The 25,389-nt window shown below is 48.5% G+C and overlaps 1 protein-coding gene across 7 annotated transcripts in view; it reads right to left on the reverse strand.

The window, feature by feature from the left end:
- SWT1 (SWT1 RNA endoribonuclease homolog) overlaps nucleotides 1-25,389 on the reverse strand; it is a 1,000,634-nt gene that overhangs the window by 630,199 nt on the left and 345,046 nt on the right. For all 7 annotated transcript variants that reach the window (XM_078642786.1, XM_078642831.1, XM_078642776.1 and 4 more), the window contains one exon: nucleotides 1,863-2,026. In XM_078642786.1, the coding sequence (XP_078498912.1) occupies nucleotides 1,863-2,026 (164 nt within the window). The remainder of the gene's footprint in view (nucleotides 1-1,862; nucleotides 2,027-25,389) is intronic.

Here is a 25,389-nt window from a genome sequence, read left to right on the forward strand (position 1 = left end):
GGCTCCATAGACTTCAACGCAGAAACCCAACACGACATTGCACCTATGCACCCGAAGCCCGTGGGTGAGGTAACAAGAGCATTTCGGTGCTCAAGGGTAGATTGACTCTCCTAGTGTCCAGATTCACAGTCGTTTTAGTCCTAACTAGTCAGGATTGTCCGTACTCACCTTTTTCTTGAACTGTACTGTCCATAGACGTTGTTATGCATCTCGCGTGTGAGTTCACACTCTGCACACGCGTTCCGTCGGCCTCCTATTACTTACCTAAAGTTAGGGTAGCGTAGTCCCAACGATCCTACAGCCTCTGGACAGCTCCATTCCTTCTATCGATTTCCTTATACCATTTACTTAGTATATGGTTTGCCGTGCCCATAGGGCACCATTGTAATTTTGTGCAACTTATCGTATTTCTCCTAAGATATTGTCATGTGCTTAGCCCTCTGATCTCATAAAGAGTTCAGAGGTGTTTGTTATTATTAAATATACGGTTTATTTTCATAACAACCTGTGTGGTGTCCTTTCATCTGGTATTCAAGGGGTTATATGTGGTAAAACAGCTGGCTTCACATGCCAAAAGAGTTTAGCCTAAGACTGCTTTGTCCATGCTACCATTAGGATAGCTGGTCTATAAGGTTGACTTACAACCAATCACCATAAGGGTTGTTTGGACTGATACAAGGTGATCACTAGAACTAGTGAGCATCATATATCAGGCCAACTTCACACAGCGCATACTGGGTAAGAGAGTCTCCTTAGTTAGGTGGGCAATACTTCAATGTGGGACTTGAGCTCGGTATGCCAAAGGGTTCAAGATGCATCTCATTTTGGGAAACAACAAGGCTGCAACCTGTTTGAGGTAAATTGAGTTCCTCTTCACAGGGAATCATGCCTGGAAGTTCAGTCTCGACCGTCCCTTTTGGGGCAAGGCCAACACTGATTTGGATATAATTTATCCCTTTGTAAAAAGGAAAAAAAGAGCTAAAAGGATGCACTGGAATGCAGCTTAAACTAAAATTACGAGTTGCTAAGATTAATTCAAGTGGTCCAGCTATCTCTTTTTACCCTTTCTTACCGAACCAAGCTATGGCGGTCATGAGAGAGAAATATATTTATCTCAGACTAGACAAAAATCCTCTACAAATATATTTAGACGTTTTTCATTGCCATATAGGTTAGACAGCGTCTGAAATACAAATATGAAATCCTAGAAGTCCACTGCCACTTTCAACCTCATCACAATTAATTACAAAAAATTTAAGGAAATCACTAGCTTTCTCCCCTTTGCGGGACTAGTCATCACAATCCCATATTTCTTGAGGACTTTAACATCCAAAACAATCCTCTCACTCAGAAAAAGGAAAGCTCTCTGTAACCCCACAGCATGCTGAGCATCACACAATACCCCACTACACAGACTAACATCAAAGGAAGTCCCATTGTTCACTACAATGAGCTCACTGAATGTTACCCCTTAACCCACAGGACAGAGAAGACTGCTCTGCCGTCTCCATCTGCAACAAACCGCCCTTAACTAAATTACTGGTCCATCAACGGCTCCTTCAATAATACTCACAATGATGCACTTGAGCAGGATCTCTTTGCTAGGTCAAGTCATAACCATCACACAACCATCCTGAAATTACTGAACCTGAAATACTACATCATTAATCATGCCCTGGTATTGCTGTAATCTATGAACTAAAGTACTTAACAACCAATTCACGCCCAAGGAAGAAAATCACAGAACGATAATTGCTGACTGGTGCAAAGTTTCACAGTTATAGCTATTTGTAAGGTTACATTGCACTATGTCATTGCTAATGCACTGGCTATTAACGTTTAAAAAAAAAGGAAAATCTTACCTCAACCCAGAGATCGTCAAAGGCCACTTTCATTTCAGTTTCTAGTATTTTGGATAAAGCTAATCCTAGACACTTCTCCAGGTCAGAAATAACATTTCCGAAGGGGTTGCAGGCAACTGTACTTGAGCTTTCACCTGAAGTATCATTGTTCTTGTAAACATGACCTAATGATTAAGAACAGGGACAAGCTTCTTATAAGGCATACCAGGTAAAAACCAAATGTAACAATATAAAACCATTACTTAAAAATAATTACCCTCCTCTTAGTATATTTCAGAAATCAATTATGCAGAACAATGTCAAGCATGATCAAAAAGTGTGTTTTCATCCAGGCATTCAGTTGGCTTTCTTAAAAGTTATTATGAACCACCCCATTGTTGGTAAAAACTGAACCCTCTACACAAGGGTGTTAAACTCTGGGAAAGAATTCACCTCATCAGCTGCTGCCTCCAACTCGATCACCCCCCTCGTAGGACCTCTGCAACAGTCTCCCTCAATTTTCGACAACAAAATCACCACCATTTATAGCAACTTCAATCCGCAAGCGGAACCGACTGGCCTTGCCAAAAGCCTCCATAGCTTATCCAAAGAACCAATGCTAACCACATGGCCTGTCCCCATCCAGAAGAAACCTCCACCATCATAATGCCCATCCACTCAGGGGCCCCATCCGGCCACTGTCTCCATCACGCCTTCTTCAGAGGACTGCAACCCATCAGTACCATACTCAAACCCATTCTGAATGCCCCAACCTTTTCCGTGACCTTATCAGATACTACAAACACACTTTTGCTGAAGAAACCCTCTGCGAACCATTCAAAGCTCTCCAACTACAGACCAATCTCCCTGCTTCCAGTCCTTGCCCATATCTTAGAGAAAATCATCGACACCTCACTGAATACCTCAGCAACTACCAACTCCTTGACACCAATCAGTCTAGTTTTAGACCCAACCACAGCAAAGAAGGGGCCCTTATTGCCACCACAGATGACATCTGGATGACTCTGGATGGAGGAGACACAGCAGCTCTCAACCTCCTGGACCTATCCGCAGCTTTTGACACAGTCTCCCACTCAAAGAGCTCCGATAATAGTCTCACTGATTGTGTCAGGGCTCATGTTACAGCATGGTTTGAATATTAGCAATTCACTGATTTTGCCACCTTCCAGCAGATCAACATATTGGAGAGGTAGCAGTAAACAACAGTTTTAGGGTAGGAATTCCTTTTTGAGTCTGTGCAAACATACTGATGTTTTAAGGGGTTTCACCAGCTCTTCTCCAATCTTTTCTCATACTGAGAACGGTTGGAAATTTACTCCTGACAAGAGCAGAAGTCAAACTTATTCCAGGGTTGTGAAAAAAGAAGTTGCAGGAACAGTGAATTTGTAAACGTTCAGCAGGTTTTCACATGAGCAAATAAACACATGTATATTTGCTCGTGGTAAAATATAGTTTACAGATCTTTTCTATGAGGATAATTTCCTGGCCTACATCTGTAAATTCATAAAATGTGTAAATCTGCACTAATGCAAGGACATATACCATGGGTGCCCTTTTGAGACTTTCTTTACGGCTTGGGCCCCTAATCAGGTACAACGTTAAATACATTTTGGTTTTATTAAAATTCTATCTCTCTATCGGCTATCTTCACCATGAGTGGATCATTCCGTTCTTTTACAAGGAACATATTTGCACACAAATAAGTTATTTTCAGTATCAGGGACTGCTGTAGCAATGGGTGCATTTTAAGACTAAAATATATTTTTGCCTATGTTTGTAATAGTGGTGAGGGCCTGGCAGCTCGAGCGCCCTTAAAGTTTTACAATGACCAAGTGAAAGCAAGACACGCACTGACAAAAACCAAAAGGCTGACCACAAATATGGCTTATCCAATGATTGTTTATTTTCGTGTTCCCCATAATCTTGAAGAAACTGGTTGCACTGATTTTCCATTCTGAATATTTTTGGGAATACTAGCATGTATCAACACTTTTTACTAAATTATGTTTCAAAGAAATGGTGTCAAAAACCTTACAGTAGTTTAGCAAAACATTTTTTTCACAGTTGCATTTTGTTGTGAACATTTCATTTTGAAAGCAAAGAATCATCAATCTTGCTTTCAAGATCTAATCAGAGGGAATTCTAGATCATTATAAGAAGCCTCATATTGGTAAACTTTGCAATCGTATGTACATATTTTTATACTGGAACCAATGTCAGCAGTGCAGTCCACGCTTACACTTCCCTAGAGTGTTCACCATGATAGAAAATACTTTGCTTTAACAAACTATAAATACAAGTTAGAACAGCCTTAAATATGGATATACATGTTACCTTAACTGCAGACAGTGCCCTTCCCAGATCCATAATGTGGTACAGTAAACTGCCAGCCAAAGGGTTTGTGCTGCAGTAGGGAGGGCCTACTTGTCCCAAGGACAAAATAAATATGAAAACCTGTTGTCTTTGACCCCAAGCAATATCTCCTGGTCATCGGGCTATAGGAATTCCACACCCCTGAATGCCTACATGACATCCTGACTGGATCCTTCCTGACTGGAAAGATCCAGTCAGTCAGCCTGGCACCATACACCTTGGACACCCGCAACCTCATCTGCAGAGTTGAACAAAAATCCTCCCCGAGCCCAACCCTCTTCAATGCATACATGACTAGCCAGCATCATCCACTCTCACAACATTAACGACCTCTCCTAAGCTGATGTCACGCAACTCATTCTCTCCTCATGGGAAAGATGCCCAGCACCCAGATAAATTTCAATGCCTGCATGACTGAAAGTGTTCACTGGATGAAGAGCAAGTGCCTAAAGTTGAACACCGACAAGACCGAAATCATGATCTTCAGGAAGAGCACATCACAGTGGGACTCAACCTGGTGGTCAAGAGACCTAGGATCGACATTCACCCCGCCACCTAAGCTAAGAAACTTTGGGATCATCATTGACAAAAAACTCTACGTGACTGCCCAAGTCAAGAAAGTTGCAGCATTATGCTTCCATACCTTGAAGATGCTGAGGAAGGTTTTCAAATGGTACCCAGTCAGCACCCATTACACCATCATGCATGCCATGGTCACAAGCAAGCTGGACTACGGGAACACCATCTATGCCAGGATCAACAAAACACTCACTATTCAGAACTCAGTGGCTAGAATCACCCTTGACCTTCCATACTACACCACACCACGCTCACATCACACCACACCTGAAGGAGCTCCACTGGCTCCCCACTCACAAACTAGCACAACTCAAACTTCTCACTCACATTTTCAAGGCACTACAAAACACAGACTCAACATACCTCAACAATCGCATCTGCTTTTACCAACCTTCTAGACACCTCCACTCACCCAAACTCCTCCCTGCACACAGACACATACAGAAAACCAGATCCGGTGGTCGAACCTTCCCCTGCATCATTCCAACATCGCTCCTCAATGACCTGCAGCTACATAAAAGAGCCTACCCATCCCTTCTGGAATTCTGCAAGAAGCTGAAGAATTGGATTGATTTTTATGTAGTCAAACTAGGTCCTAGGTGTGGATAGACTCACACTTGCTCAGTGCCAGGATACCCACCCAAGTGATAGTACACTCTACAAATCTGCATAACATAACACAAGCAGGGACCATACCAGATGCTCAGACTATTTAATGACTAGGCCATTAGTCCCATTTAGTTATAATGCATCTAAATGTATCCCGTGTGAGTCTCCTGAAAATCTCTCGCTCACATAACCCAGGTGGACCAACGTTGGACATTCCTGCCATACATCTTTCAAAACAAAGCCTACATGCAAAGTAATACGCACGGTTACTCTGCTAGAAAACAAGCAAGCACACACCTAATAGCAAACTCAGTGTCTTAACCACCTACCAAAGCCACAATTTGAAAATAAGATAGAGCTATTTGAGCATGGTTGAAACTCTGAATCAATTTGCTTAGTAATCTAGTAAAAGTCTTTTCCCTGCATTTCCAACTGCTATGTACCCTTTTAGACAAATACTGTGATTATTTTATTTATTAAGCACAACAAATAACAAATAACAGAAACAAACCTAATTTCTCAGCACATGCAAACAAAACAATAGATCATGGAATAGCACAATAGGACATTTACATGTATAGCCTAAATATTGCACGGGTAACAATTAATAACAATACAAATGCTTCTCTGAGACTAAAATCAAACTGGGTCCATATTCGCCATTTTGGTCAGTGTCAACAATTCAGGATACTTTCCATTGACAGAGTCTGCCTTTGTCTTTCTGGGATGGGTGCTGCATGCTTTGCCAGGATGGAAGGTGCAAACCTTCAAGAAAAGCCATGTTCAATTCATGTAAAGAACAAATGTTGGATTTTAACTACTAGCACCGTCACTTCATAATATCTATAATGACCCTGGCCAAATCATTTTGCTTAGCTGTTCTTCAGTCCACCTGCTGAAATTTGGGAGGCTTATGAAACAGGCTAAATTAAGGTGGCTACTACGTGCTAAAATAAAACAACTTTCCAAGCTGCTTCTAAACCACCAAACAGAAGACTGTAAACCTTGGTCACAAGTCCAACATTGTCTGCAAGTTAGAAACATAAAATAAAAATGCTACAGGAAAGAACATGGCCGCTGTTTCAAGGTCCAAATGCCACTTTTGCTTCCAGGGCCCACATCCTCTAAATGTGGCTGGACCAATGGCATGGCGAAGGTCACTAAAACAGAGTGAAAAAAAGCAGCAGGAAATTTGGAGTCGGCACAATGCTGTGTAGAGAGCAGCAACAACTGCAAGATGGTGCAAGAGAAGTGATGGTACACCTGAACCTCCAATTAACAAAGGTAAAAGGGGAGGGTGTGCCAATCCTGACTGTGCATGCATGTTTCACCATTGATTGTGGTGAGTGGAGGCACTGCTTAAGAATTCCTGTGGGCAAAGGCATAACTGAAGTCTTCACAGTTCCTCCTGGCCTGGTGGGACACTGGAAAGAGCCAAACTTGCACAACTCTGTTTTAAAGAAAGTGGCAGTATTGAGAAAGGGCTGCAGATTGAGCTGAACTGTCCTCTTGTTCTCAGGTTAGCAATACTGAGGCAAGAACTGCAGATGATGAGGTAAGATTTGCTGCTATCAGTTGTCCCCGCCTATTTATAGAACCCTGCATGGCAGAGCTGAGCAGAGTGGAAATATTGTGTGTTTGTTCAGGCTAGGACAGTCCTATATTCTTGCATGAAGGTAACAGGGCTGAATGCTGAAGTAAGACCAGACGTGGTGTGATGCTTTGAGTCTGGAGGACAAGACGTTATTACCTGCATGCTTGAATTCCCCAATAGCCATTACAGAGAATGGGGATACCCAGTTGGTCATGGACCTGGGTGTATTATGATACAATAAACAATGGTCCTTGACCTTATTTGGAAGTCGAATAATCGTGATACTTAGTTCCAAAGGTTAATTCATTCAAGAGCATGTTAGAGGAACAATTGTATGCTCATGGTAATCAATACTTTATTCATACAAAACAAAAGAAAGTGCAACTGACCAGATTCTGAATCCACAAGCAATTTATTGTCATTGCAAGTGATGTAATGATTTAACTAGACAGTAATGGTTGTATTGGTGAGGGTTGCTCCAAGAGAGGGAACGTGCAAAGAAAAGTAGTGCTCTAGAGAGTTGTGATAAGGCAAAAAGGAAAGTATTTAAGGTAGTGACATAAAAGGATAATACAATTCTAAAACAATGGACTGGTTGTTAATCACCATCCATAAATGGCTTGGCCAAAGATACAGTTCACGCAATAATTCAGTTATAATTCGCTATTGAGGGATAAACATTCCCATGTTGCACGTTGGGCATGTAGAGCGGGGGTCCAGGCCGTATTTATAAGGGGCGTCAATGTTTCGACCCGACTTGGGGCCACGCAGGTAAGTTAGACCTTGGCCATGAGGGTCTTCGTCAGGACAGGTAGGGGTAACCCAGAGGTTCGGAAGGGGCTTCAGAGTACCCCCCTGCTTGGTTCACGGACTGCGTTGAATCCAATTACTTGGGCAGGTATAGTGGTTCACAGATGCGCATTCTGCATAATTCCAAAAGGCTCACTCTGTGCGAATAGAGGTAGGTCTAATTGAATGGGACAATCGTTTCCTAATCTGTGCATCCTCTGCAAGACGTGCATCCGAGGAAGACGCTGACTCACTGCAGCTTCAGCTTTGAATTTAATTCAACCCCTGGTTTTTGAAGGACAGGAGGGCGACTTCCCATGTTCCTCCAGAGACTGTCAGATTCTTTTGAGACTTTCTCTCCTCACTTAGGATGCTGTATCTTTATGAATTTGACACTTAGAATCTAAAAATATATAATTGCTGAACTAGGGATCGTGTTATGATTTTTGATTCTGTATCCTGTATCTGAGCCTTCATGGCAAGCAATGCATATTTCTCTGCATTGTAACATTACAAAAATCTGTATTAAAGCTTTTTAAACTAAATTCTGATCTAGAACTCTTGGGAGCATGGCCAAGCACCATGGCCGAAAGGACATGAACCTCTGAACTCCCGGCCGGTTGCCCAGAAATCCTGCAACATCCTGCACTCAAGATTCAGTAATTAGCCATGAATCCTACTGGCAGACAACCGAGACCTAGATAACCCCTGCGGACTTGATCCGGGCGGGTAAACATCGAGGCGGAGTGGAAGCCGGAAGGTCGATCTGCGGCCCAAGCAGGAGTCTGGCAGTGAGTATATTGCGGGGCAAGGAGACAGCCTGTGCAGACAGCACCCAGGAGTACCGGCTGCTCGGACGGAGGTGACGGCGAGGCAGGGCATCCGAGAGAACCACGCTACTGCCTGGAGGAGTAGCCTGGGAGCATGGCCACTTCGGTGAAGAGGATTCACGACGCAAGAGCCTGGTGGCGGGGACCTGGGCCGGAGATTGCCTCATGGTTGCTCCGCCGGCCCCCTCAGGATTTGTCGTGACCGGTCAGACTACGGCCCGCGACTAATCCCTTGAGGTGAGCCAGGAGTGGCTGTGCCGTCGTGCTGGGCGCCATCTGCCCGCCCAGGGTGGCCCAGCGAACTGTGGGGACCGTAGCGGGGAGCTGCCACCGGTGGCAAACCGAAGAAATATGCTGCACGTCACAGCAGGAAAGTTGCTGGGCATGTGGAGGAGAAGCCGAGGCATGTGAAAACTGAGCCAGGTGCCTTTCTGTGGCTTTGTAAGTGGCTGCGAGGTGTACCGGGGCCTGCCCAGCAAATGAATATGCGGCGACCCTAGGGCATTGAGGACACTAGACGGGAGGGCACCAACGAGCTCCTGTTTTGGAACGGAGAGTGCGGACTGGGTCACCTCTACTGCCCTCACAGACGGGACAGACTGCAGCCCGAGACAGCGCCGACTCGAAGAGCTGTGCGAGGCATGACAGGTCATTAAGGTGGCCTACAGAAGCCGAGGAGCCTGCATCAGGGAAGTACTGGGCAGAGAGCTAGCACACACAGGCTTGTGACCCAGTCGCTTAGAGATTGGGTTCCAGCGAACGGAGAGGGGACCTGTGGCCGCACCGAACAGTATCCAGAAAATTGATTGGGCTGACCCGCAGCATCGGTGCATGGCCTGAATAAACAGGAGCTGCTTCACACTACTGCAGGTGGGTGGTCGCTCGTGCACGTATTGACTGGCCGGGGTGGAGTGCCCCAGGCCCCCAGCATTGCCTGAGCAGAGGGGGAGCTGTGGGAGAGGCTGTGATGCATGAGAACTGCGGGGCGCTGCAGAGCGGTCAGGGCGCGGAGCTGCAGGCAGAGGGAGACCCATTATGGTGACCAGGAGATGGCCCACTGACCAAGCGCGAAGAAAGCAACACGTGGGAAGAAGAACATGGTGGACCCAGGCTCCACAGGGCGGGAGAACATTTGTCCGAATGCCGGACCCCAGTGAGGGGGGGTCCTGTCAGTGAGGGACCTTTTTTTTTATAAACCTTTTTATTGGATTTTCCATTTCAAACATGCCATACAAATACATTCACATCAGTGAGGAATTTCAAGCAGGGAGTTCTAACATCCGGACCAGCCGCCGTGGAAACGTTCATCTGGGCAGTAGCTCCGTAAGCGATGGAGAGGAGGTCTCCTTGCCAGCGGTGTCCGGGAGGATACAAAGGACTGTCAGTAATATAGAGACCACTGTTCTTGCGGTTGGGCACCAGTCTCTGGTCCCATGTCCCTGGCAGTGTGTATCGGGAAATGGTTATCCAGTCTTAACAGGAACTAAAGGCCTCTAAACTGGGAAATACAGGGGCAGGGGTGATAGGGCTAGGGGGCGCAGCTCAAAAGGGCCTGCGTGACGGTGGTCCGTGTCGTGCTACTGATTCCGGATACTGCGTTCCGCACCTGACGTTGCAGCGCATCTAAGGGGGTGGCCTATGGAGGGACTGGCTGAGTGGGGTAGAATGCGCCTGTTCTGGAGAGGGGGCGTGCGGGTCCGGCGTCGCTCGTGGGCCCTGCCCCAGGTCTGTCTCCGCCAGGTGTGTTTGCCTAAAGGTGTAAAAGAGTGTCGCGCCAGTGAGGGACCATTAGCAAGGATAAAGCTGCATGCTCAGCTGGATCCAACACCATCATGCAATACACCACGCCGTGCCACCCCCACAGCACATTACGAGACAGATGTGGGGGGGGGGGGGGTAGAAGAGGATGAGAACAGCGGTGAGCCCTCGCATGCTGAGCTTCTAACAGTCATACAGGGGTGTATGAAAGCCTGGGAGAATCAAATTGAAGCAGTGTCTGTTGACATGAACCTCCGGAGAGCAGACCTGCGAAAGGTGGCAGACAAGGTGACCGTCGCGGAAGGAGACATCGTGGACCTGAAGGGTGAAGTGGCAACACTCAAGAGGCAAGTGGCTCAAATGTCCACAGCAACAAAAGCCCGGGAGCGCCGGGCTGAGGACGCGGAGGGGCACACCCGGTGCAGCAACATTTAAATCTTGGGGTTTCCGGAGGGAGGGGAGAGGTTCTGCGGAGCACTGCCTCGAGAAGTGGATTTCAATGCAATTGCCCCCTCAGGGCTCTCTGACTTCTTCGTCATTGAAAGAGCCCTGGTCCCCCCTTCCCTCCAGGAGCACCACCTCACACAGTTATAGCTAAAGAACTGAACTATAGAGACTGTATCCTGCACGCTGCCAGGGACGATGGGATCTCAGGCACGAGAACAATAAAATCACCATATAACCAGATTTTAAAAAACAAGTACAGGAACAGAGAAAAATGATCCTTGGTGGTCACGCGAAGGTTACGGGACATGCAACTCCAATACATGTTGTTATATAGAAGTTAAAAGTGTTGGCACAAGGCAATGCTCATTTCTTTGAATTCCCAGAAGAGGTGTGGGAATGGCTGGAGGTTCATGGAGACGCACTTCCTCCCCGGGAGCAACAGAATCGGTAATGACTGTGGTGCACCCGATCAGGCATAGAGACAGAGTAAAAAAATTCATGGGTCGGGCTCCCTTGCACAGAATCAGCATCGGAACAAAGAGTCGCAGTGGTCAGGGATGGCAACATGCTGCTGGGAACAGCGGTAGCGGGAGGTTCGGACCAGTTGGAGGCATCCATGACGCCATGCCTGGCGGGGCAGTCACAGTTGCTGGGCCCAACAGCCGACGTTGCCCCAGGGACAAAGCTGGAAGATGAGGCAGTGTAGGACTGAAGGCCGACAAGGCAAGCCTTTTTGCATAATTGGTCTCTTTTCGTTGAGTGATGTGAGTGTTTGAGTGGCACATGCGGGGATGGTCTGAGAAGAAAAGGGTGACTGAAGGCTGGTGAAACGGGTGCAAGAAGTGCAAATGCATAGAATGAGAGAACCAATGGGTTCCCAGGGGATATCATATCCGACTGGGCCCTAGGCTTATCAGAGCTCTAGCGCCATGGTAAAGGCTTATCTAGTCAATTGGGTGGGCTAGCCAGGGTAGCCTGCAACAAGGGGGGGGGGGGGAGGGGGGATTCAATGGTCATAGTTGGGCGATTCAGGGATTCGTGTACGTCCTGGCACGAGAACGGGTTGGGACACGTTAGCACAGTTGTACGTACAATGTCCGTGGGTGGGAGTTGGGGAGTAACACATTGGAATTGCTATGTTGTAGTTTGTTACACTGGTGTGCAGTGCGGGGTGTCAGCAATGGTTGGTCAGGGATTTGTGACTTGTGGAAGAGCAAAACCTTAATGACAAGGCGACAGAAGATTAGATTCCTGAGCTGGAATGTCAGGGTCTTAGGCACATGTAAAAAGCACCATAGAATGTTATCCTTTCTTAAACACTATCATGTATCCATAGTATGACTTGAGAATTGGACCTGGATGACTATGGAGCAGCTAGGGTGGCAAAGAAGTGGCGGGGCTAATTGCACCATTCCTCCAACTCAACATATGCTAGGGGAACAGTGGTGTGGGTTGCCCCAGGACGCCGTTCACCCTCGTTTTTTGTTTTTTTTAAAAACATATTTTATTAATTTTATGCATGAAGAGTACAGAGTATCATCAGCCAGCACCACCAGATTGCAATCTCAGAACATACCCGGCCCCAACCCCTCATCAGCCCTCTCAATTACACGTTGTAAATCCCAATAGGCCTGACCAGTTCCAGTTCCACACCCATACCCTTCTCAATATAAAGCCCGGCAGTTCACATTATGAATACAGTGTTAACTTCCCATCCCTCTCCACCCCCACCAGTGTGTGCCGTAACTCGCGAATCACAGGCACTATTGCAAGATGGAGCCATCCCGAAGACCAATCAGAATCATCCTTGTGAGGGTGCTTCCTCCTATCCAGCTCCCCCGCCCGCCCGCCCGCCCGCTCATCTGCCGTACAACGGTCTACCAATGACTGTACCATTGCCTCCCATGCGTGTGCCCCTTCCAATGCCTTTTCGTTATTCAACCTTCGCGCCTGTTGATACCTGACAGTGCTCTCGCTATGTGCCCATTTCTGTAATTCAGCCGCCATCTTCTGCTACTAGGACCCTCCTTAGATTTCCAGTGCCTTGCAATTTTTCTCTTAGCTAATATTAAGCCCATGTCGATGAATTTACTCATCACTTTAGTTTTAGGTGTATGTGGAAACCAATGCAATAAGCAAGTGGCTATATCATAATCAACTGCTCTATCCGTGACCCCCTCCAAGACATCCCCTACGTCAGCCCAGTATGTTGCTAGCCTGGGGCAACGCCATAACATATGCTCCAGCTCTACCTCTGCACTCGCACACCGGGGGCACGCCGCGTCTTCTACCTGAAAATATTTCTTGATCTTGCCCAGGGTTAAATACGCCCTATGCAATATATAGAAATGCACCAGCTGAAATCTAGCATTTCTCGTGCTTTTCCAAGCTCTTCGAACTATTTGCCCCCACACAACCTCCGGGATGGGTTTACCAATGCCCGCCTCTCATTTGGTTCTTAATGTATCCATCGGCAGCAGCCCTTCATACAACATCCTACAGTAAAGACAAGTCACCGCCTTAAAGGTCCCTGAAGCCATCACCACATATTGGCATGCCATCGTCGTCATAGGTTCAGCCAAGCCACCTTTCCAGTGTTTCTGCAGCGCAGCCACCAGAGCAGCATGGAGTAAAAACCCTCCGCCGGACAAACCATATCTCTCACATAACACCTGATGGGGTACCAATACACCGTCCTCGTACAGGTCTCCAACTACCTGGATCCCCGCCTACTCCCAGTCCAATAACGGTGACCAATCCCCCCCCATGTGGTAGCGCCGTAACCATCCCAAGCGGGATCTCGGGCGCGTAGGGGTGCAACACCCCCGCCCTCCGTTGCGAACGATTCCAGCACAACCGCAATGTCCTTTCCTCCAACGTAAGATCTCTAAGGTCTAGCTTTTGTTGCATAACTATAAATGATAACACATGCCGTGGTATGTCCCTGCCTCGCAAGGTGTCAGGTCCCCTAAATTCCTTGGCTATTGCCTGTGTCAATTCTTGTAGCTGAGCTGGCAAATCAGGAACGGCCAACCAGCCCTCCGCCTTTGGGCGCATCAGCGTTGCTTGTGCCACTCTCCTCCTACCTAAGCCCCATAAAAAATCAACTACCAAGGACTTCAGCATTCTAAAAACTGAACATGGGATCCAGATTGGGAGCGTCCGAAAATAATATAACAACCTGGGCAGGGCAACCATCTTTAGTAACGCTATTCGACCCATCACTGAGAGCGGCAAGCCAGCCCAAAAGGTCATACTGCCCTTCAGGGCCCTCAGACATCTCCCTATGTTGCTTTCCAACAAGTCGCTGGCACCATTATAAATATGAACCCCCAAATACTGCAAGCAAGATAACTCCCACCGCACCTCCCTAGCCACATGACTCGGTCCACCCCCAGCTCGCATCGGGAACAAACAAGTCTTAGACCAATTCACCCCCAATCCAGATAAACTACCAAACAATGACAACACGCTCGCCGCCCCCTCCAGCGCGGCATCCACGTCCTCCAGGAACATCAACAAATCGTCCGCATACAAAGATATATAGTGCTGGGCGCCTCCGGAACGCAAACCTCCATAGTACGCTCCCAGCCTAGCCCTGGCTGCCAACGGTTCTATAGCCAAGGAGAACAACAATGGGGAAAGCGAACATCCCTGTCTCGTTCCCCGGGCCACAGTATATTGAGGAAAAATCAATGCCCCCACCTTCACTCTAGCCACCGCAGAGTTATATAACACCCCAGTCCAGGTCACAAAATCCTCCCCTACTCCAAAGCATCCTAGAGTATTGTATAAATAAGTCCACTCCAAACTATCAAATGCATTCTCTATGTCTACCGATAGTACCATGGGGTGTGCCCCCCTGACTGAGCCATTTCCATTAACTTCAACAGCCACCGCACATTAGTCGCCATATTCCTCGTCGGGATAAACCCTGCCTGATCCGCATGCACCAAAGTCATCATATGCTGCAACAAACGCGTCGCCAGAATCCTGCTCAAGATTTTGTAATCAGTGGTCAGCATCGAAAGCGGGCGATATGACGCGGGGTCCGTCTCTTCCCTCCCTGGTTTCAATAACGGTACGATCAGCGCCTCACGCATTGAACTAGGAAGCATACCACGGGCCTTCGCCTCCTGATATACTTCTAACAGCCGCGGAGCCAGGTGGTCCACATATTGCCAGTAAAATTCCACCGGTAACCCATCCACACCCGGCGTCTTACCCCGGGCCATATGCTTGATGGCAACCCTAATTTCTTCCAATGTTACATCGCCGCCCAGACACTTAGCTTGCTCCTCTTCCAATTGCGGAAGGGGCAATCCCTTCAAGAAGGAATCAATATCGGAACCATCCGCACGCCGAGCACTCCTATATAACGCCTCATAATACTGTGAGAACCGTTCTAGAATCTCATGCTGTGTGAACACCTCTCTGCCGTCATCGGTCTCTAGCGCTAATATGGAGGAACCCCGCTGCAACCAAGCCAATAGAGACCCCGCCTTATCGCGTTCCAAGTGCACTTTCGTAAGGTAGGTCTTATAGTCGAAACAGCGTAATCTTTCCACCTCCACTGCTACCGCTTCCCTGGCTTCCGCTAATTCCGCCTGTTTCTCAGGGCACCCTGGCCTTGCTAGTTCTACTGACCGCAAATGGCTCTCAGCTTTATCCACATACTGCAACAAGACTTTCCTTACTCCCACATACTTGCTAATGCAAATCCCCCTAACTACCACCTTAAAGGCGTCCCACTCCAGTGCTCTAGTGGAAGCCGTACCAGCATTTTCATTGAAGTAGTGTACTATCCCTTCTTTCACTTCCCTCTGAAAGACCGGGTCGGCTAAAGTTTCCAGGCGCAAGCGCCAAGTGGGTATAACAGGGGCCGTCGCCGCCCAGCACACCCTAACTATCAGGGGATTGTGATCCGATAGGGTCCTGGCCATTTATTCAGAGTGTACCATCGAAGGAGCCAACCGTGCAGAGCACAGCATCGCATCTAACCTGACATGTAAGTCATGCATCCCTGAATAATACGAGTAGTCCCGGTCATGTGGGTGTTGTCGTCGCGATATGTCTATCAGGTCCCACCGTGCTTGCCACTCCCGCCTCCGTCCAGCTAATTTAATCACCGGAGAACCCGCCAAGGGCGGGTGCGACCTATCTAAGGAGACATCGACTATAGAATTAAAGTTCACGCCTACCAACACTGAGATGGCGAGATAATGATCCAGCTTGCCGGATAAACCCTTGAGAAAACGCGCCTGTTCTATGTTTGGTGCATACACGCTGCAGATTGCTATATCCCTGCCCTGCAACCGTCCTGTCAATGCCACAAACCTACCCTCTGGATCAACGATCTGTGACAGCATCTGAAAAGGCACCCCCGCTCTTATCCATATCAATGCTCCCCGTGCAAATGCAGAGTAGGCAGTACTAAACACCTGTCCTCGCCAACGCTGCTGTAGGGCCTGCCCCTCTGCTTTAGTAGGGTGTGTTTCCTGGAGTAGTGCTATGTGTATCCCCTCCTAGTTAAATATGCATGGACCTTATGGTGCCTTGTCATTGTATGAAAAAAGGAGGCCCCCCAAAAAACAGACTAGAATTGTCTGCGTGTCAACATACTGCCCTTCATCCAATTGGTTGAAGAAGACAATCCACCAAAACTGGCATTTAATAAAAGAACTAGATTTACAATTGAATGAACAACCTCTCTTTGCTTTTAAGAAAGACAAAAGCATTGCCAATCATATAGTTCGAGCAGCCTTACCAACGACACACAATCCCACACTGAGAGAGTATGTAGGATTACCTCCTATCAAAGGACACCATAAATGTGGCATGTGCATCAGTTGTACATCAACGATTGAGGGAACATTGTTCGAACATGAGGGCATTTTTTGGAAGCACGAGTCTTTCACAAATTGTAAAACTCGTAATGTAATTTACGGAGTTTTATGTCCATGTAAAAATTTGTACATTGGGAAGACCAATCAAGAAGTAAGGCAAAGAATGTCTCAACATAGATCTAGACTAAAGAGAAAAGTACTCACAGCACCCTTGGTACAACATTGGGTGGAAAGTGGACATGGTGACAATGACTTCAGATGGACAGTCATCTCTAAAATAGAACTGGGCATAAGAGGCGGCGACCTCGAAGCCAAACTACGACAAAGAGAAGCAATGCTAATCCTTAAATTTAATACTGTCGTAAACGGGTTAAATGAAATGACGGAACTCTATAATTTATAACTGTGTCTGTAGTTAGCTGTGAACGAATGCCCCAGTTCTAAACGTGGTTTCATACATCCCAAAGGTACAACTTGCATCGAACTAATAATAGATCGGATTCCAAAAAGTGATCTTTTTAGTGGCATATTTCGCGGCGATTAGAAAACAGCAATTCCGGGCGTTGCATATATCAACAAACGTTATTTAGGGTACAACCACTTTCCAGACCGAACAAAAAACACCACTCCCATCTGGTATAGCAATAACCAGATCATCCCTTGACACCGCCAAACCACCGATAATTGAAACTAAAACTACAACTCCCACCGGGCCAAGCGCAACCCTGAACATAGTTCTTTAAGCGCCGACCCGATGACGGTATCTATCGGCGACAGAGACAGACACGCCGAACGGGAAGACTAAGATCGTAAAGAAAACGGTAAGCGTCCCACTAGAACCGGGGTCCCTGAATTTATGCGGTTGCCGAACATTTAGAGGCACAAACACCTTCGCAGCATATAAAAATATGGTGATAGTTGACTATGGAAAACCCTTTGCAAAATCCGTTAGAACGCTCCGTCTTTTGCCGTTTCTGAATAGTTAGCATTGGAGAAGAGTTTAAAGTATTCATTGCACAATCTTTTCTCCAATAGACAACAAGAAACGGAACAAAAAGAAAAATCGCTTATGTGAAATAGACCTGGACATTACATCGACTTTTAGGATCCACCGCACACCATCTCATATGTAAGTGTATGACAACCATCCCTACACTCGTTACGACGGAATCTGAAACCAAAATAATTTTTGACTGAGATGCATTCTACATTTTTTGCCCACAGTCCAACCAGACAAAAGAGACCGGAAAAGCCTCACAGGTACTGCGTGTATGTGGTTTGATGCGTATGATGAAGTTGAGAGTTCTCTTTTTTTGAGATATCACTGACTGAATGCTATTCTGATTTTCATGTCTTCCAGATTTTATCTGTTATGGTCCTGAAGAGAATCCCACGAATTCAAGGGATTCGAAACGCGTCGACCCTATTGTTTTGACCCTTTTGTTTGTCATGTGGTGTAACATTGTCTTTTGCCTCCAAAAAGTTCCTTCCCAAAACCATTAGGCCAATCATTGTGGGCCAATTTTGATTCAGGGATTTTACTTTCACTTCTTAAACTTTTTCTTCCCCACACCACCCTCCTCCCTTCCCACCACTCACTATCATGAATGATTGGGATGTATGTTTGTAAATTTGAGAAAGGAACTTGCTGAACGTATGCTGAATGAACATTGTGTAAATGCATTGTGTGCACATCCTTCCTGACACCCTTGTGTATATATTCACAAACTTATCTTTTAGTTTTTCATCTAAATCACAATTAGTGTAAATAGGTAGATTCATCTTTTTTGTATACTAAGTGTGGACGTTTTCAATAAAGAGAAAATTCAAAAAATTAAAAATTTTGAATAAATAAAAAGAAATTGAGATACATTTCTAGACTGAACGAGTGGTCTATTCAGGTGAGAACGTAGAGCTCAGTTGGATCTTTCTTTGTGAGAATAATTGAGCAGTATTGGCAATTGTTTTTGTTACTTCTTGTCATTGTATGAAGCCCCCTCACATTCCATGTAATACACCGCATCTCAGGTAACGCCCCCATCAGTGCCCAACAGAGTATGAATCATTATTTGCCTTACTATACACACACTGGTCGCCCCATGAACCACACTAACCCCCAAACTACCTCCCAAGAACAGGACCTAGACCACAATTGCTAGCCCACATCCAAACCAATGCAACAATCATCACATAACTAAGCCCAGCAGCAGACACTGCCGGCATGCCTTAAGGGCACTGAGGGTGCTCGGTGCCAACCGGTACTACGCAGCTAGTGGGCACACTCCTTCCACGAAACCCGGAGAAACTCGATCTACCCCACCCGCCCCGCTAACCCACTGTCAGATCAAGGGGCCTCTGCCCAGCTACTCGACAAGTTGCAGTTGCAAGCGGGAGAAAGGGGAAACCCCCTCCCCCTCAACCCCAATCCCCCATTGTCGGCCCAGTCTCTCTCACTGCGGTAATGTCCTCAGCATCATCTTCCCCTGCATGTGCTTCCCATCACCCATCCGAGGCTGCAGTCCTCACGCATCTATCATCCCATCTGCTGTCGATGGGGTGACTGACGGCAACTTTATGCTGTCCCCTTCTGAGGCCTCAGCTTCCGAGCCATCGTTGCCCTCCTCAGATCCGCACTGTCTTTGGGAATGGAGCCCCCTGTCCTCCGACAAGGCCGATACCGCCGCCAAGGCTTCCTGCCGTTCCACTTCAGTCTGCGAAAGTGATGGTCTCTGCAGGCCACGATTCCGGCGTTGGAGCCTCTGTGATTTACGCTGCGGGAGGTCTTCCGGTCTCTCCAGGGACCCTCGAGTCTCACTGCCCTTCCCAGCTCTATAGGCTTCCAACCATTCCCACGCTTCTTCCGGAGTTTCATGGAAACAAGTTCTGCCGTCCATTTCGATTCTCAACTTAGCAGGAAAGAGCAAGGAGTACTGAATACCTTCCGCCCTCATTTCCTTTTTAGCCGCCAGGAAGGATGATCGGCGCCGCTGGGTCTCAAAGGTGTAGTCCGGAAACAAATTGACCTTGCTGTTTCCCACATGGAAGGGGCAACCTCGCGAGCTCTCTGAAGAAGTAGGTCTCGGTCTTGAAAGTGTAGCAGGCGCGCCATCACTGGTCGAGGGGGCCGTCCCTGTTGCGGCGGCCGTCCGGGAACCCTGTGAGCTCGCTCCAACGTGTAGAATGAAGATAGCCCCTTGGGCGCCACCACCGATTTCAGCCAATCTTCCAAGTAGCGTACCATGTCCGTCCCTTCCGCTTTTTCGGGCAGCTCCACCACGCGGATATTATTCCGCCGGTTTCTCCCCTACCCATCCTCAGCGTGTCTCTCCAGTGCCGCTATCCTGTCCAGAGTATGCGTCACCGTGGCCTGCAATGCTTTGTGTGCCGGTTCAACTTCCGTGATCACCCCCTCCATTCGTTTTACTCTATCGGCCAGTTTTGAATGGTCCGCTCTGAGGAGCCCTAGGCCGGTTGCAACTTGAGAAATATCCTGCTGCAGCGCAGCTCGGGAGTCCGCGATCGCCGCCAGAATTTTATCCAGTTGCTGCTGTAGCCCTGGGTCACGAGGCGCCTCCTATGTCGGCTGTTCGCCCTGATGTGGATGTTCCGTGTCCGAGATTTGGCCCCCTTCTTTCTTCCCCTTAGGCTTCCCCATGGCCAGGGACTCCAGTTTCCCCAGTCACGTATCAGTCTGCCCCGCAGTTCGCCGCACCTCAGTCAACTCACAGTTGCGCCCACACTGCGTTACTGAGCAGGACCACAATCCGCATGGTATTGCACCGCGCTGTCAGCCAACCATCCAGTAAGTAAAGGGGGGGGCCAGGATTCTACCTAGTCGGCACCAGAGCTGCTGTCCAACGCTCTTATCAGCCCCTCCTGCCCGTTCACCTGTAAGACCGGGCCGTCACCCCAGTGTTCGGGTATCACTGTCGCTGACCCCCAGCGTTCCCTCTCCCAGGCAGTCAGTGGGGTTATCGCTGCTCACCAGTGTTCAGCCCCAGCTCGGCCCTCATAGCCTCTCGCTCCAGGAGAGTATTCCTTCACTTTATTTTTTGGGGGGCTGCAGGCGTCAACCCGGTGAGAGATCCAACCGGGCCCCAGCACACCCAGGCTCCACAGGCCAACAAGTTGATCCACCTACCCTTCCACGCTCCCCGACTCCCGGGAGTCGCCGTATTTCAGGCCTCCTGTGGCTTCGCCTTGCACCGCACTGGGCCCCGGGAAATGAGCCAATGTCCCCTCTCTCTGTCTGCCCAACCAGTGGCAGAACCGTCACCAGCCGTCTCCGAGTGCACTCCCCCTTGTGACCGTCTTCACTCTTCAGCCCCCACAATGGCTCCGCACTGCTCACCGGATATACATCAGCCCGTTGCAGTGGGAACCTCGGGCAGCTCCAGCTCTTAACAGGGGGGCCCAGCGACGACTATCCTGGCCGGCCAAAGTTCCCCCAGCCTCCCCACCGGTCAGGGCTCCTCCTGCGGTCTCCAGCGCCCCACACAGCTCCACAGCAGGGGCCCAGGCCACACACCATCAGCAGCACTCCAAAAGGTGAATCCCCAGGGAAGAGGGCACCAATTCAAGCCCCACAGCATTCACCTCAACCAGGGGCCACCTGTCGCTGCCTCCGCTCTGGTCTCCCCCCCCCCACTCCGGCTCGCAGACCGCCACGCCCCCGGGACCCCGAAACTGCCGCCACAACACTCGGACCCGGGGAGCGCAGCAGTCCAGTCACCAGCACAGGAGCAGGAATCTCGATCCACACCTCCTCTGGCTGCCGCCGCTCGTCGCCGTCACCGCGACCCAGACTTGTGGTGCAGCCCAGAGCAGCTCCCGTCTCCGCTGCAGATCTCGCTTGCTTTTGTCGTCGCCTTTCAGTTCAGCCTCCGCCTCTGCACATCGCCTCCGAACCACCGCTCACGGAGGGCGCACTCACACGGAGTTCTTCGCAAGTCCAGGACACCCAGGACTATCCGCCATATATCCCCCAGGCACAGGGCACAAGGGCCATAACAGGACTCGCCGACCCTTCTTTGTCTGGCGCCGCCGCCATTTTGTGGACGCCACACTCGGACTCTCCAGTCCGATCCTTCAGCCCCCAGGCACCTCGCCCCCGCGCTGCTGCACACCGGACCGAGCCCCCGAGGGTCAGAGCAGATTACAGGACCTGCGGTGTCGGCGGAGGGGCCCGGGGCTGCTGAAACCAGGATAATACAGGGTTTCTCGGCCGGAGCGATCCGCTCACGCCGCTGCCCGCATCGGCCTCCAAGCCACGCCCCCACCGTTCACACTCATGTACAGTGAAGCAGATGTGAACTGTCGATTTGTACTCCTCCGGTGCATATTGGATGGTCGAGACGTCTCTATTTTAAACAGAGATACCCGGAACATGGATGACCCTATGTTTTTTCACACTATCCAGGACCTAAGAGCTACTGAACTAGGTGCGCCATTACTATGGATGGGGATTTTAATTGTGTATTGGAATCAGACTTAGCTAGGCACCCTCGAAAAACAGGAACTAAACGGAAGATGGCACAGAAGCTCTGGGAAGTCATGCGGGAGCTGGACTTACGAGATGTTTGGCGGGAGGTACACCCTATCCTCTCCTATAAACATGTTTTTCCCACACACACACGGGGAACGCTGAAGTTCCTCCACTGCATCACGAGATGGGCGGGGTGAAGCCGAAGCACGCTTCGACCTCTTGTGTTTCTTGTGATGCCTCTTACCACACTTCGACGAAAAGGACTTCGATTCACCGTAACAGTGCTTGGACCTTCCTCTCGACCAAGACCTTGATGGAGACCAATGAGGCGACCGCTGCGGTGCCGGACACTGGGCCGCAAGCAGCTTTAGGGACCGCTCCCTCAAAGCCTTCAACATTATGGCCTAGCAATCAGAGCACGACTTCGAGTCAACAGAGACACACTAAGTAGGTGTCCGTGACAGACATTGTGTGATGATAGGCACCGCACAGTTTGAACCCCAAGGTCTTTTTACTTCACATCCTACACACCAAAAGAAGTCAAAAAAGTAACAACAAAAAATCTGTCAAAAAATGACAGGGGGGGGTCAATGGATCGGCACTGGCTGGCGATGAAAGAAAATAACTGACATCAGTGCGCCAGAGTGTTGGTTATATTGATGACACGAATGTCACGACGAACATGACACCGACATCGATCGATGCCAGTTACCGGCAAGCAAGGGTACTGCTAAGAAAAATCTTCCACATCCAGATAGTCGCCTGGAAGTTCAAAGGTAAGGAATCTGTGGCTAGACGTCTCTATCAAATATATTACAACATTATGCAATATTATTCTAAACTTCAAAGGGCAGGAATTCTAAATTTAAGCTAGGGTACTGCTAAGAAAAATCTTCCAGATCCAGCTAGTCGCCTGGAAGTTCAAAGGTAAGAAATCTACGGCTAGATGTCTCTATCAAATATATTACAACATTATACAATATTATTCTAAACTTCAAAGGGCAGGAATTCTAAATTTAAGCTATCCCACAATTTATACAGGCATAAAATAGGTATTGTTAAGCCAAAAGGAGTTGCATACATATATGCATGTTATTCCTATGACCACAAAAATGATAATAGAGATCTCCTATTTTTCCAGTTACCAAGGATTATTTTGAAGTCCAAAGTAGTCACTAGGTCCTGTAAGAGAACAATTTTTTGACTGAGCATTTCTAGAACTAAGTTTTGACTCTCAAGCACATTCAAACTATAATCTGTTGACTGAAAATATCTTTTAATTCAGATTCCATTTCCTCCAAAAATAAATGGATTATTTTAGTTCCAACCCTTTTCTTTTCAAATTTTAATAGGGACACAGAGAACATAAACATATAAACACAACAATACAAAATTATTACTAAGGGAAACAATGGACAGGCTTTGAAGACCATTTGCTGTGTAAGGAAACCTTGATTAAATAGTGTAATGTGCAGCATTACATATCTTAACTAACTCAAACATAAGAAACACAGTCATCAAGAGGAGGAGCCAAGATGGCGATCGGGATGGTTGTGTAACCGCTTCGCTCCGTGCGCCCTCCCGCCTTGCACGCGTATCCTGATGCATATCCTGAGCAGCGTCTGTGATTTCGAATAAGTGAAGGGATACACTCACTTACCGTCTGCTTCTGCAACCCCTCCCTGCAGTGGAACCGGAGAACTGTCCCTTGTGGTTTGGTGGCCTCCGGGGTGTCGAGACCGGGATCCCAAGTGAGGAGAGTGTCCGACCGGAAGTGATTCGTCAACGGCCTCGGGTTCCGCTGAGACGCCGGTCGTAGAGATTCCGAGATCCGTGAACCGAAAGAGAAGAGATCCACCCACTCCCCATAGAACTACCCGGCGGAAGGCGTGATATGGCTGTGCCAGAAAGAAATTTGTGAGGCCCAGCTCCCCCTTGGTGAGATCCCCGGTCATATTCATAGCCCGCCCCGGGAGCCTCTGGGTGGCTCCCGAGAAGACACGGAGGCTGGTCTAACCTTTTGGTGCCTCTCCTTTCTGCCGCCTGCCCCGACCTGAGATCCTGTTGAGAACCCTGCAGTGGCCGGGTGCAGGACCCGAGCACGCGGCGAGATGGAGGCACGGGAAACCGAAACGGCTAAGATGGCGGATGATGCCCTCCTGTGTGCCCTTCACCCGGGCGGGGTACCCAGTGCACGAGAGAATCCCGGGGTTTGGCACTGTGAGAGACCACCCACCCCCACAGATGTCCTGGCTGCATTAACAACTTTGCACGCTACCCTGATCCGTGAGGCCCGAGACTTGGGGGAAAAAGTGGATGCCGTCTTTGTTCCGCCATTTTGTGATGGCACGAACTGTTCTCCTGGTGGCGCCGCTGTGTCTACCTTTGATACATTGAGCCCGAGTGAATCTGCTCTCGTGGAGTCGAAGACAGTTGTGGATCATGAGCTGGCTGTGGTTGCATCGGTTATGCCTGTGGTTGTTTCCTTGGGGCATATCTTTCAACTGCATGTGGAGGAACACCACCGGTTCATTGAGTGGGCGGCTTTGGCGTGGTATCGGCGCTTTCTGCTTCATGTGACTTTTTGTTCAGGGATGGCGGGACTGTATTCTGATTTAAAACTGCTGGCACTGTTGATATCGTCCCGTTCCGTCTCCCGCCGTGCATCATTGACGAGACTCCGGTGGCTTGTGACCTATGGCACAACGGTGTTGCCAAATCCTCCCGGTGTGCTCGAACCTTTAGTGCTATTTGATATCCTATCTGAAGACTGGTTCGACGTTCGTGCTATCGACAGAAGAGGCCAAGGGTGACTTTGATTGAGACGTGGAGGGACTCATGGATGGTTTATGGTGATTTAAGGGGCGCTTGCAGAGCTATAATTGATTGAGTTTTTACATGATTGCTGCCACTTGTACTTTTCGTTCGCTGCTGTTCTTATTTTTAGCATGCGAAGGTGGGAGGGGCCGGAACGCTAGATCGAGGGCCCTCCTCCTGTATATTTTCCTTTTCTTTTCTCTTTTCTTATCTGTATTTCGGGTCTCTTATTTAGGGCGACAGGCACGCTGCTGGGGGGGGTAGGCCGTAGCCATCCGCAGGGGTGCAGGGTGGGGGGTTGGGGGATGGGTCTGTTGTGTTGTTTTTCTTTTGTTTCTATGGCCCTTTGCCCTTTTTGATGTCGCTTTCTTTCGTGTCACCCTTAGTGTGTTTCGCCATG

Source organism: Lissotriton helveticus, chromosome 1_1, assembly GCF_964261635.1.
Source record: "Lissotriton helveticus chromosome 1_1, aLisHel1.1, whole genome shotgun sequence".
Taxonomy (NCBI): Eukaryota; Metazoa; Chordata; class Amphibia; order Caudata; family Salamandridae; genus Lissotriton; species Lissotriton helveticus.